Raw genomic sequence first — 14311 nt, forward strand, 5'->3', positions numbered from 1 at the left:
TTGCTGGTTATGGGTCTGTTCAGTTTTTCTATTTCTTCCTGTTTCAGTGTTCATAGTTTATATGTTTCTAGGATTGTATCTATTTCTTCCTGGTTGTATAGTTTGTTGGCATATAATTTTTTATCATATTCTCTTATGATTGTATTTCTGTGGTGTTGCTTGTGATCTCTATATCATTTGTGATTTTATTCATTTGGGCCCTTTCTCTTTTCTTTTTGTTAAGTCTGACTAGGGGTTTGTCAGTGTTACTAATTCTTCCAAAGAACCAGCTCCTAGTTTCATTGATCTGTTCTACTGGGCTTTTTTTGTTTGTTTTTGTTTTTGTTTTAAAGATTTTATTTATTTATTTTATGGAGAGAGAGAGAGAGAGCAAGTACAAGCAGGGGAGCAGCAAAGGTGGAGGGAGAAGCAGGTTCTCCGCTGAGCAGTGAGCCCAGTGCGGGGCTCAGTCCCGGGACCCTGGGATCATGACCTGAGCCAAAGGCAGACACTTAACCAACTGAGCCTCTCAGGTGCCCATTATTTTTGTTTCTGTATAATTTATTTCTGCTCTAATCTTTATCATTTCCCTTCTTCTGCTGGATTTAGGCTTTATTTTTCTAGTCCCTTTGGATGTAAATTTAGGTTCTGTATTTGAGATTTTTGCTACTTGAGATATAGGCCTGTATTGCAATATGCTTCCCTCTTAGGACTGCTTTTGCTGCATCCCAAAGGTTTGGAGAGTCATGTTTTCTTTTTCATTTGTTTCCTTTTATTTTGTTTCTTCTTTAATTTTCTGGCTAACCCATTCTTTGTAGGATGTTCTTTAACTTCTATATATTTGTGGTCTTTCTAAATTTTTTTCTTGTGGTTGACTTCAGGTTTCATAGTATTGTGGTCTGAAGGTATACATGGTATGATATCAATCTTTTTTGCCTGTTGAGGGCTGATCTGTGACCCAGTATGTGATCTATTCTGGAGAATGCTTCAGGTGAAAGAATGTGCATTCTGCTGCTTTAAAGTGAAATGTTCTAAATACATCTGTTAAGTCCATCTGATCTAATATGTCATACAAAGCCATTGTTTCCTTATTCATTTTCTGTGTAGATTATCTGTCCATTGCTGAGAGTGGGGTGCTAAAATCCCCTGCCTTTACTGTATTATTATCAGTAAGTTTCTTTATGTTTATTATTAAATGATGTATGCTCAAAAGTTGGGGGCATAGATATTTACACTTGTTAGATCTTCTTGTTGCCTAGACCCCTTTATTAAAATGCAGTGTCCCTCTTCATCTCTTATTATAGTCTTTGGTTTAAAACCTACTGTGTTTGATATAAATATAGCTACCGCAGCTTTCTTTTAATATCCATTAGCACAATAAATGGTTCTTTATCCCCTCACTTTGTTTTTTAAAATATTTTATTTTTGAGGGAAAGGGGAAGAGCATGAGTTGGAAGAGGGAGAAGCAGGCTCCCCACTGATCAGGGAGCCAAATGCAGGTCTCAGTCCCAAGACTCTGGGATCATGACCCAAACCAAAGGCATTCACTTAACTGATTGAGCCATCCAGGTGGCCCTCTGTCCCCTCACTTTCAATCAGCATGTGTATTTAGGTCTAAAATGATTCTCTTGTAGCCAGCATATTGGTGGGTCTTGTTATTTTGTTCATTCTAATACCCTATGTCTTTTGTTTGGGACATTCAGTCCATTTACATTCAGTGTGATTATTGGTAGATATGAATTTAGTGTCATTGTATTACCTGTGATGCCATTATTTCAGGAGATTTTTCTGTTCCTTTCCAGTCTTTGTCACTTTTGGGCTTCTTTTCAATTCACAAGTCCCCTTTAATATTTCTTGCAGAGCTGGCTTAATGATCATCTACTCCTTTAGTTATTGTTTGGGAAACTTTTTATCTCTCCTTTTATCTTGAATGACAGCATTGCTGGATAAAATATTCTTGGCTCCATATTTTTCCCATTCAGCATGTTGGATATATCATGCTACTTTCTTCTTGCTTGCCAAGTTTCTGTGGACAGATCAGCTTCTAACTTTGTCTTCCCTTGTAAGTTAAAGATTTTTTTTCCCTTGCTACTTTAGGACTTTCCCCCCCTTATTTGTTTGTTTTTTTTTTTTTTGTAAATTTTACCACAATGTGTCTTCTTGTTGGCTTATTTTTGTTGATTTTGATTGGAGTTCTCTGTGCCTCCTAGATTTGGTTATCTGTTTCTTTCCCCAGATTAGGGAAGTTTTCAGTTTTAATGTGCTTAAATAAACCCTCACCTCTCTTTCCCCCTCTCTTCTTCTTTGGGGACTCTTGTGATAGGAATGTTATTACACTTGACAGAATTGCTGAATTCCCTAAGTATATATTTGTGACCCAGTATTTTTCTTTCCCTCTTCTTTTCAGAATCATTATATTCCATAATTTTATCTTCTTTTTTTAAAAAAAGATTTTATTTATTTGACAGACAGAGATCACAGGTAGGAAGGGAGGCCAGCAGAGAGAGAGGAAGGGAAGCAGGCTCCCCTCTGAGCAGAAAGCCCAATATGGGACTCAATCCCAGAACCCTTGGATCATGACCTGAGACAAAGGCAGAGGCCCCAACCCACTGAGCCACACAGGCACCCCCTAATTTTATCTTCTTATCACTTATTCATTCCTCTGCTTCTTGCATTCTTGTGGTCATTACATCCAGTTGGCTTTAAATTTCAGTTATAGCAGTTTTTATTTTGGGATGACTAGTTTTAGGTCTTTTATCTCTGCCATAATGGACTACCTAGGTCTTCTGTGCTTTTCTTAGGCCCAGCTGGTATCCTTATACTTGTTTTTATATTCTTGATCAGGCATATTACTCCTATCTACTTTGATTATATCCCTGGCTGTGACATTTTCTTTTTCTTTATTTTGGGATGAGTTCCTTCACCTTGGCATTTTGTCTAGGTCTCTGTCTTCTTCTGTACATTAGGTAAGCCTATTATATTTTCTGCTCCTGAGAGTAATGGTTCTGACAGGTCATATATTGTCTAGGGCCTGGTGCTTCAGAAAGTGTTTCTGGTGTATGTTGTGTGGACTCTACTGCTGTGTTTTGTCTGTGTTAACTGTTCATAGCCTCAGTCATCTTACCCCACTTTATTGTATCAGAGAGTACCTCTATAATTTTCTTGAAATGGATGTCTTAGTGACATTGTGTCAGAAAATATTGTTACTTTTCCTTTTTCAGACACCATGCATTGAAGTGTGATAACTCTTTTTATTGTGCATGCTTCTCACATACCTCTAGACAAAATAATTGCAGAAGTCAGATATACAAAGTTAGAGGTATTCCAACCCAGTCTCCGCCCCATCTTATGTTAGTACCATTAATAATGACACTTTGTTAAAAATGAAAAATCTGGGACAAATGTTAAATGGATTAGAAGACCTAACAACAAGAGTAAAGGAGGACATTCAATTACCCTAAATGTAATGGACAATCTTGAATACACTTTTTCTTTTCAGAGTGTTTTTTAAAAATTTTAAATTATTATTTATTTTTTTTAGAGCGTTGTTGGGGAGGGGCAGCGGGAGAAAGAGAATCTCAATGAACTACATGCTGGGTGTAAAGCCCCACACAGGGCTTAGCCTCACAATCCCGAGATCATGACCTGGGTTGAAATCAAGAACTGGTTGCTTAATTGACAGAGCCACCCAGGTGCCCCTCAGAGTGTACTTTTTAAAGTGGAATTTTTTTTAAGATCTATTTTATATATTTTAGAGAGACAGCATGTGGTGGGAAGAAAAGAGAAACACAAGCAGACTCCACGCTGAGCTCAGCACAGGGCTCGATCCCATGACCCTGAGAACAGATCTGAGCCAAAACCAAGAGTCCAGTGCTCAGCCACTTTACGTGCCCCTTAGAATGGAATTATTGAGTTGTAGAACTTAAGAAGGAGTTTTGTAACTATATTTAGTATATTATCCAACTATTTCACCAGAAAACTGGCCCAGTTGCCATCTATGCATAAATGTTATACAAATATTTTTAGACTATTACACATGATTATGTTTTATCTTCCAACAAAATATTAACTTCTAGAGGGTAGGGGGCCTACGTTCTGTATTTTTCATTTAAAAAAATGAAAGACAGCATGGTACTGGCATAAAAACAGACACATAGACCAGTGGAACAGAGTAGAGAGCCCAGTTATGGACCCTCAACTCTATGGTCAATTAATCTTCGACAAAACAGGAAAAAATATACAGTGGAAAAAAAACAGTCTCTTCAATAAATGGTGCTGGGGAAACTGGACAGCTATATGTAGTGAATGAAACTCGGCCATTCTCTTACACTGTACACAAACATAAACTCAAAATGGATAAAAGACCTCAATGTGAGACAGGAATCCATCAGAATCCTAGAGGAGAACATAGGCAGTAATCTCTTCGATATCAGCCACAGCAACTTCTTTCAAGATATGTCTCCAAAGGCAAAGGAAACAAAAGTGAAAATAAACTTCTGGGACTTCATCAAAATCAAAAGCTTCTGCACAGCAAAGGAAACAGTCAACAAAACAAAGAGGCAACCCACGGAATGGGAGAAGATATTTGCAAATGACAGTACAGACAAAAGGTTGATATCTAGGACCTATAATGAACTCCTCAAACTCAACACACATGCAACAGGCAAACACATCAAAAAATGGGCAGAAGATATGAACAGACACTTCTCCAATCAAGACATACAAATGGCTATCAGACACATGAAAAAATGTTCATCATCATTAGCCCTCAGGGAGATTCAAATTAAAACCACATTGAGATATCACCTTACACCAGTTAGAATGGCCAAAATTAACAAAACAGGAAACAACATGTGTTGGAGAGGATGTGGAGAAAGGGGAACCCTCTTACACTGTTGGTGGGTATGCAAGTTGGTGCAGCCTCTTTGGAGAACAGTGTGGAGATTCCTCAAGAAATTAAAAATAGAACTTCCCTATGACCCTGCAATTGCACTCCTGGATTTTACCCCAAAGATACATATGTTGTGAAAAGAAGGGCCATCTGTACCCCAATGTTTATAGCAGCAATGGCCACGGTCGCCAAACTATGGAAAGAACCAAGATGCCCTTCAACGGGTAAATGGATAAGGAAGATGTGGTCCATACACACTATGGAGTATTATGCCTCCATCAGAAAGGATGAATACCCAACTTTTGTAGCAACATGGACGGGACTGGAAGAGATTATGCTGAGTGAAATAAGTCAAGCAGAGAGAGTCAATTATCATATGGTCTCACTTATTTGTGGAGCATAACAAATAGCATGGAGGACAGGGGGTGTTAGAGAGGAGAATGGAGTTGGGAGAAATTGGAAGGGGAGGTGAACCATGAGAGACTATGGACTCTGAAAAACAATCTGAGGGGTTTGAAGTGGCGGGGGGCTGGGAGGTTGGGGTACCGGGTGGTGGGTATTATGGAGGGCACGGATTGCATGGAGCACTGGGTGTGGTGAAAAAATAATGAATACTGTTTTTCTGAAAATAAATAAATTAATATAAAAAAAATCAACCACAGTGTTCATATGCCATGCTCAGGTCATAATATGGCTTACATATGTTGTCAAATGGCAGACAGCAGTACTAGAATATTAGAACAGCAAATTCTTCAAAGCATTTTATATTACTCAAATAATAATATTTTATACTCATTGAAAATTGGAATATATAGGTAAGCAAAAAATAAAGGAAAAATTATTTCTTTCCCCATCACCATGGCATTTATATTTACCAGATTGTTTCTTCTATAGAAAACTCTGATAACTTTTTTTTAGTAATCCTCAAGTAGACTGAAGTTTAGGTGCTAATGGACAGTTGTCAGGCTCTCTCACAGAAGCTAAGCTTCTGTGATGTCTTCTGCTTAATTCCAGGTTTGACTCTTCCTACAAGTGGAAAGGTGTATATTAGTGGATATGATATCTCCAAAGACATGGTTCACGTCAGGAATGACTTGGGCTTTTGCCCCCAGGATGACATATTGTTTTCAGAATTGACAGTATCAGAACATCTCTATTTCTACTGTGTGGTGAGTCAGAGTGATGTTCTTTTCCTCCACTCTTCATATGCTTCAGACAGTGTGACCAAGGATCAACATCCTTACCCTAATTTAGTGGAAGCGTTTTTGGCATTGTTCTTTTACCATAAAGGAAAACAAAAGGAAAAAGAATTGTCTTATATATATATAAATGTGTAAGAGAAGTTCTGATATAAGAATTTTTTTAAGCATAAAGTTGGAAGCACCTTGTAAACTCTGGCCCTCTCTTTCTAGATAAAAGGAGTACCTCCAGAGATACGTGCCACAGAAGTTAATAACGTGCTGACTTCTTTTGATCTGCTGGAAAAGCGTGATGCACTTGCACAGTCACTGAGTGGAGGAATGAAGCGCAAACTCTCTATCATTATAGCACTTATAGGAGGCTCCAAGGTAAAGAATGGTTAACATGAGTCCCTGCTCCAGCTGATAAATGAAACTCACCTGACACAAACATAAGAGCTGATATGAATCTAACTTTCTAAATGGAACTTCTGAAATGATAATCAGAGGGGGTTCCCATTATTGACCTGGTGGTATAATGTGATTATGGGTTTTGAGATTACTATTAATTTTGCAGAGTTCTTAATATAATGTAGTGTAGGTTTTGTATCTTAACTTACATAGGCACCCCACAAATAGTAAGTTATCCCATAAGGGACACAGCATGGATCATGAATTGTTCTTTTGGTCTTCAGGTGGTGATACTTGATGAGCCAACATCTGGCATGGACCCAGTTTCGAGACGATTCACCTGGAGTGTCCTTCAGCAGTATAGATATGATCGTACCATCTTATTGACCACCCATCACATGGATGAAGCTGATGTCCTGGGTGACCGTATAGCCATCATGGTCAAGGGATCCCTTCAGTGTTGTGGCTCTTCAATTTTCCTGAAAAGAATATATGGTCTCTCTCTCTGATCATTGTTTGGATGCTAATGGCTTAATTATATTATTCTAACATGATTATTACAATTTTTTGTCGCTCTACACAGGTCTTCAAAAGCTTTCTGTGTCCTATTATGTTAGATCTAAACTATTTAAATCAACTCTTTGTAATTTAGACAGTTCCTATCTAGTTGATTACTTCCCATTATTACTTAACAAGTATATTCTAACTTGGAAAATATTCTTTTATGACCCCACAAAGGTCATGTTTATTTCTTTCATATAGCTTCTACTGAAATGTTAATTTGTTGCAGGAGTAAGGTAATTCTTCTGAGGGATTTGGTACATAAATTCATGGCTTGGAGAGGAAAAAATCAGTGACTAGCTATTTCTTACCCTTTCCAATCAAATCAATATCAAACTCCCAGTATAATGAGTTAAATACTTTCAAGTTTATTTTCATGAATAATATTCCTGAGATGTGGCAGTTGATCAATAAGAATTTACTGAACAGAAAATGAACAATGGAATAAAATTATCTTGACTTTGATAAATACAGAGTCTGGTTAGTCAGTGAAACTAGTAAAATGAAAATGAACAATATAAAAACCTATTCTTGTTCTGAAATTACATGGCTTGTTCTGAAATTACATGGCTCAAAGCAGTGAGTGCTTCAAAATTGGGAGGAAACATGAGAATAGTTAAACATGGTGTTCCTTTAATCATGAATTCAGTATTTGAATTCATTCATCCAATCACATATATTATAGGTAAGTTATTATATTCATATTTACATACATTATCTCATCTAATCTTTATGAAATCACCATTTTTATGAAGCAGAACACTGGAGCTTTTACTAGGTAATGTATTCAAATCATGTGAGTAAGTGGACCTGTGGGTCCCTCTGGCACCAAAACCCATGCTTTGTACTCTCATATGCTAACCACTTCCCATGAAAGAGGATGTTGGGTTTAAATAGTCAGTTTGGTGAATGTCAGAAAGAGAGGGACTCATATTGTTGAATGCTTTTGTACTAACAGATGAGGATATAGAAATTGATATTCCCATAGTAGGTTAGTTATAGACACAAAAGTGTTACTCAAGTATATTGATTATCCATAGAATGTCTTTAGTTGCAGGCTTTATAAAGGCAATGGAGAAAAGAACATGATTTTTAAGGAAGTTGGATAAGTAAATGAAAGCAAGTGACTATATTACCCCTAGAACAATGAGTAAGTCAGCCTGGATCGTAAGGTTTTTTGGGAGGATCAATAAGAAATTAAGTGTGATGGTTAGGGATAGAAAATGGAAGGACATTGAAAAAAAAAAGAGTGGTTTTCGTTAGATGTACACATGTATATATAAGAAGAAGTTAGAAATAGTGGATTTCAAAGCTCCATTCTAGGATTTAACAGTAAGCCACCTTAATGTGATGAATTATAAAATAATAAGAGCAACAAGACCAGAAAAATGAATATGTGTGTATACCTATACACACATGTGTGCACAAACATGCACATGAACATGAGCGTGTGTATAAAATCCCAAATGTATCAGGCAGACTTGGTGTTAGAAGTCCATATAGCCTGTTTTCATATGACAAAGTGAAGACTTCCTAGTACAGTAAGGTAAAATTTTACAGTTTTCGTTCATTAACATGAATGACATGTGTCTGAAACTTTGACATGTGTCTGAAAAGTGGTGAGTAAGCATTAAGTATTTAAAGAATGATGGAAGGAAGAAAATCCAAATAAAAAAGATAAATAACAATAAAACTTTAACAAGTTTAAATTGTGGTCAGAGTAAAAAACCTATATACCCAAAGGTTAAAGAGTCAGGGACTGACTAAGAGGAATGGGTTGAAGGTAATTTGAAATCCATTTTCTCTTAAGCACAAACATGATTCCTCTTAAAAAAATGATATTTTTAACAGGCAAGAGCCTGTTTTTTATGGGTGGGGTGTTTAATTTGGAAGGTTACCTTTTTAAAATTTTGATTTTTAAATGGTTGTTTTCAGGTGTGGGATACCACATAATTATGGTGAAGGAACCTCACTGTAATGTTGAAGAAATTATTAAAGTGATTGATCAACATATACCTGAGGCCAGATTGGAGAGCGATGTTGCAGCTGAATTATCATTTATCTTACCCAAAAAGTACACACACAGGTACGGATCCAGAAAATCTCAGATAAGTGATTTTGGGTTACCAGAAATAACTATTGCTTTTCCAGGTTTTCTTGGGCTTGGCAAGCAGATTACTTCTCATTGCCACTTGACAAGTAATAGTCAGTTTACTTTCCAGGGCACCGAGTGAGAGAGCCTATTACTAGTCTTCAGCTTTAGTGGGCTTTGAAGCCCCAGAAGTTTCAGCACAGTGAGCTCAGTTGGGGCAGGGTATAAATTGTCAGCCTCTACATTCTGTCCTGATGGAAGAGTTTTTCAAGTTGTGTATGCTATTAAGGCTGTGAATAGTAGTATAGCTATTGGAATCAGATGTAAAGATGGTATCATCTTTGGGGTAGAAAAGCTAGTCCTTTCTCAGCTATACAAAAAGGGTTCCAATGAATGACTTTTTAATGTTGGTCGGCTTTTGGAATGACACTGGTAGATTTGTTGGCAGATGCTTATTCCTTAGCAGACATTGCAAGAGAAGAAGCTTCCAACTTTCGATCTAACTTTGGCTATAACTTTCCATTACAATGTCTTGCAGATAGAGTGGCTATGTATAGACATACATATACACTGTACAGTGCTGTTAGACCTTTTGGTTCTGTCTACATATTAGGGTCTTATAGTGTGAATGATGGTGCACAGCTCTACGTCAGGAGTTTCATATGGAAATTGGGACTGTGCCATTGCCAAAGTGAGGCAAACAACAAAAAACAGAAACTAAGGGAAGAGGAAACTTATCATAAACTTCCAGGACCAGGCCAACTTCATCTTCTTGCAAGATGTAATTACTAGCTTCATATTCCTTTAAAGCAAGCTTGTTGGCATTCTCAAAAGAAAAGTAGAGGGGAACTTCTTCAACTGGATAAGGAATATCTACAAAAAGCCTGTAGCTAACATCATGCTCAATGGTGAGAAACTTGAAGCTTTCCCATTAATAGCAGGAACAAAGTAAGGAAGTCCTCTCTCACCACCTCTCTCAACATCATGCTGAAAGTCCTAGCTAATGTGATAAGAAAAGACAAGGAAATGTATGTAGATTGGGAAAGAAGAAATAAAACTGCCTTTGTTTACAGATGATATGATCATCTTATACAAAATGTCTGAAAGAATTGACCAACCCCGCCCCCCAAACTTCTGGAATTAATAAGTGATTAAAGCAAAGAGTCAGTATACAAAGTTAATATGCAAAAGTAAGTCGCTTTCCTATATATTAGCAATGAATAAGTGTAATTTGAAATTATAAACACACTTCTAAATTTAGCACCTCCAAAAATGAAATGCTTAGGTATGCAAGCTCTATATGAGGAAAACTATCAAACTTGGATGAATGAAATAAAAAAACTAAAAAACAAGATATTTTATGTTTATGTATAGAGAGACAGTATTGTCAGATGTCTGTTTTTCCCAGCTCGCTCTATAATTCAGTGTAGTCCTTTTTTTTTCTTTTTGGCTCAAACTCACAAACCTAAGATCAAATTCTGAGCTGAGATCAAGAGTCAGACCCTCAACTGACTGAGCCAGACAGTCACTCCTTGATTCAATGCAATCTTAATCAAAATCTCAATAAATTATTTGATGGATATCAACAAATTGATTCTAAAGTTTAGTAACAGGCAGGCAATACCGTATTGAAGGAGAACAGTTGGAGGACTGACACTCACCAGTTTCAAGACTTGTTATCTGCCATAATCATGACAGTATGATATTAGTGAGAGAATAGAAAAATAGATCAATGGAACAGAAGCAACATGTCCAGAAATAGACCAACATCAGTATAGGCAACTGATCTTTGTCAAAAAAGCAAAGGCAATACAGTGGAAAAAAGATAGTATCTTCAACAAATGGTACTAGAACCACTGGACATCCATATGCAAAAAAGTTAATAAGACACGTATCTTACACCCTTCACAAAAGTAACTCAAAATGGATCATAAGTCTAAATGTAAAATGAAAACCTATAAAACTGCTAGAAGATGGGGCACCTGAGTGTCTCAGTTGGTTAAACCACTGCCTTCGGCTCAGGTCATGATCCCGGAGTCCAAGGATCAAGTTCTGCATTGGGCTCTCAGCTCCACAGGGAGTCTGCCTCTCCCTCTGACCTTCTCCCCTCTCATGCTCACTTGTCTCTCTCTCTGTCTCTCTCTCTCAAATAAATAAAATAAAAACTGCTGGAGATCTAGGAGAAAACCTAGATGCCCTTTGGTATGGCAATGAGTTTTTAGATACAACACCAGCAGCAGGATCTCTGAAAGAAATCATTGAAAAGCTGGGCTTTATTAAAATGAAAAATTGCTCTGTGATGGGCAATATCCAGAGAATTAGAAATCAAGCCACAGATTGGGAGAAATATTTGTAGAAGACACATGTGATAAAGGACTGTTATCCAAAATATTCAAAGAACTCTTAGAACACAACAATAAGAAGACATACAACTCAATTTAAAAATGGGCCAAAAACTTTTTAAAAGACTTATTTATTTGTTTTAGAGAGAGAGAAAAAGAGTATGTGAGGGGGAAAGGCAGAGGGAGAGGTAAACAGAGAATCCCAAGCAGACTGTGCACTGAGTGCAGAGCCCAACATGGGGCTCAGTCTCATGACCCATGAGATAACAACTTGAGCCAAAACCAAAAGTCTGATGCTTAACTGACTGAGCCACTCATGCACTCCTAAAAATGAGCCAAAGACTTTAACAGACACCTCACCCAAGAAGACATATGAGTGGCAGATAAACATACGAAAAGATGCTTACCTCGTATCCGGTAAATACAAATTAAAACAATAATTAGATACCACTACACACTGATTAGGATGACCTAAGTCTGGAGCACTGACTACACCAAATACTGACAAGGCTGTGGATTTGACAAGGACTTCTCATTCATTGCTTGGCAGAATGTAAAATGGCACAACCACTTTGGAAGACAATTTGGTGGTTTCCTACAAAACTAAACATACTTTTGCCATTTGATTCAGCAATCACATGCCTTGGTATATATCTAAAGTAGTTAAAAACTTACATACACATAAAACCCTACACATAGATACTTATAACAACTTTATTCATAATTGCCAAGACTTGGGAAGCAAGCAAGATGTCCTCAGTAAGTGAATGGATGAACATTCATCCTGACAATGAAATATTATTCAGCATTTTGCAGAAATGAGGTATCAAACTGTGAGGAGACATGGGGACCTTAAATGCATATTATTAAGTGGAAGAAGCCAATCTGAAAAGGCTACAGACCAGATGGCTTCAACTCTCAACATTCTGGAAAAGGTAAAACTATGGAGACAATGAAAAGATGAGTGGTTGCCAAGGGTGTAGGTGGGGTGAGATAAGTAGGCACAGATATTTAGGGCAGTGAAAATACTCTGTAATAATACTCTGTAATGTCCAAACTGTTGAATATATAACACCAAGAGTAAACCTTTGAGTAAGCTGTGGATGTTAGGTGAGTATGATATGTCAATGAAAGCTCATTTTTGGTGAAAAAAAATTGACATTCTGGTGAGTGATAGTGGTAGTGGGGGTGGCTGTTTGTTGGAGCAGGGATATATAGGAAATCTCTGTACCTTTCTTTCAATTTTAGTATAAACCTAAAACTATTTTAAAAATAAAGTATTAAAAAAAGACTCAAGAAAAAAAATCTGATTAGACCTCTAGCAAGTAGAGATTGAATTAGGAATCAGAATCTTTCATAGTGAAACGACAAGGGTCAGGTGGCTTCAGTGGTGAGTTCTACCAAATGTTTAAGTAAAGATGAATACAGTCTTTTGCAAACTGTTCCATAATAGAAGAGGGAACTAGTTCCATTTTATGAGGCCAGTATAACCATATAATAAAACTAGAAAAAGAAAACTATAGAAAATCACTTTTAGAATATTGAGGCAAAAAAACCAAAACCAAAACCAAAACAATTCAACCCAAACACAAAATACTAGCAAAACCAATCCATAAGCATTTAAAAAGGTTTATATACCTCGACCTAGTCAGATTTGTCTCAGGAGTACAAGGTTGGTCCACATGCAAAAATTATCAATGTAGAATACCACATTAATAGAATAAAGAACAAACATGATGATCTCAAAAAATGAAGTACCTTTGACACAATCCAGAGCCATTCATGACAAAAAAAAAAAAAAAACCCTCAACAAATTAGGAATAGAAAGCACGTTTCTCAGCTTGTTAACAGGCATCTGTGAAAAACCCACAACTAGCATCATATTTAGTGGTGAAAGAATAAAAGCTTTCCCTGTAGGGTAAGGAACAAACTAAGACATCGTTTACCATTTGTATAAAACCTTGTACCAGCAGGCAACTAGAGAAGAAAGATAAGTAAAAGGAATCCAAATCAGAAAGAGGAGTGAAACTATCTATATTCATAGATAACATGTTCTTATATAGGGAAAATTATAAACAACAAACTTTAAAAATGAGAATTTTAATTTTTTAAAAAATTAATCCTTAATTTTTTAAAAAAATTAGTCCTTTATTAGGACTAATAAACTATCTCAGTGAAGTTGCAAGATATAATATTAAAATATTACTTATATTCTCTATATACTAGCAGTGAGCAGTCCAAAAATGAAATTAAGAAAGTAATTCCATATATAAGACTATAGAAACAATAAAATAGCAAAAATTTAACAAAAGAACTGTATGACATACAACTTTTTGAAAACTATAAAAAATCATTGAAAGAAGTTAAGAAGACCCAAGGAAATGGAATGACATCGTATTCATGGATTGATATTAAGATGGCAGTACTCCCTACATAATCAACATGATGCCTATAAAAAATTCCAACTGTTTCAAGATACAATCTAGGATTCTAACTGTATTTAGTTACCATGTCTCCTTATTCTCCTACATTCTTTGACAGTTGTTCTTTCTTTTGTTTCATGACCTTGACATTTTTTTAACATCTTAATTTAATTTTATTTTTTTCAGTGTTCCAAGATTCACTGTTTATGCACCACACCCAGTGCTCCATGCAATACCCACCACCAGGCTCACCCATCCCCCACCCAAAACCCTCAGTTTGTTTCTCAGAGTCCACAGACTCTCATTCATGTTTCATTTCCCCCTCCTGTTTCCCCCAATTCACTTTTCCTTTCCTTCTAATGTCCTCCATGTTGTTCCTTATACTCCATAAGTAAGTGAAACCATATGATAAACTTTCTCTGCTTGACTTATTG

The 14311-nt window shown here is 36.6% G+C and overlaps 1 protein-coding gene and 1 pseudogene across 1 annotated transcript in view; both read left to right on the forward strand.

Moving 5' to 3' along the window:
- The window catches only part of LOC122895416 (phospholipid-transporting ATPase ABCA3-like), a 177751-nt gene that overhangs the window by 85408 nt on the left and 78032 nt on the right, over positions 1-14311 (forward strand). The window contains exons 12-15 of the mRNA XM_044232803.1: positions 5885-6039; positions 6283-6438; positions 6744-6954; positions 8956-9106. Of these exons, the coding sequence (XP_044088738.1) occupies positions 5885-6039; positions 6283-6438; positions 6744-6954; positions 8956-9106 (673 nt within the window). The remainder of the gene's footprint in view (positions 1-5884; positions 6040-6282; positions 6439-6743; positions 6955-8955; positions 9107-14311) is intronic.
- Positions 9306-13452, forward strand: LOC122896015 (annotated as a pseudogene).

This window comes from Neovison vison, chromosome 14, assembly GCF_020171115.1.
Source record: "Neovison vison isolate M4711 chromosome 14, ASM_NN_V1, whole genome shotgun sequence".
NCBI classification, from domain to species: Eukaryota; Metazoa; Chordata; class Mammalia; order Carnivora; family Mustelidae; genus Neogale; species Neogale vison.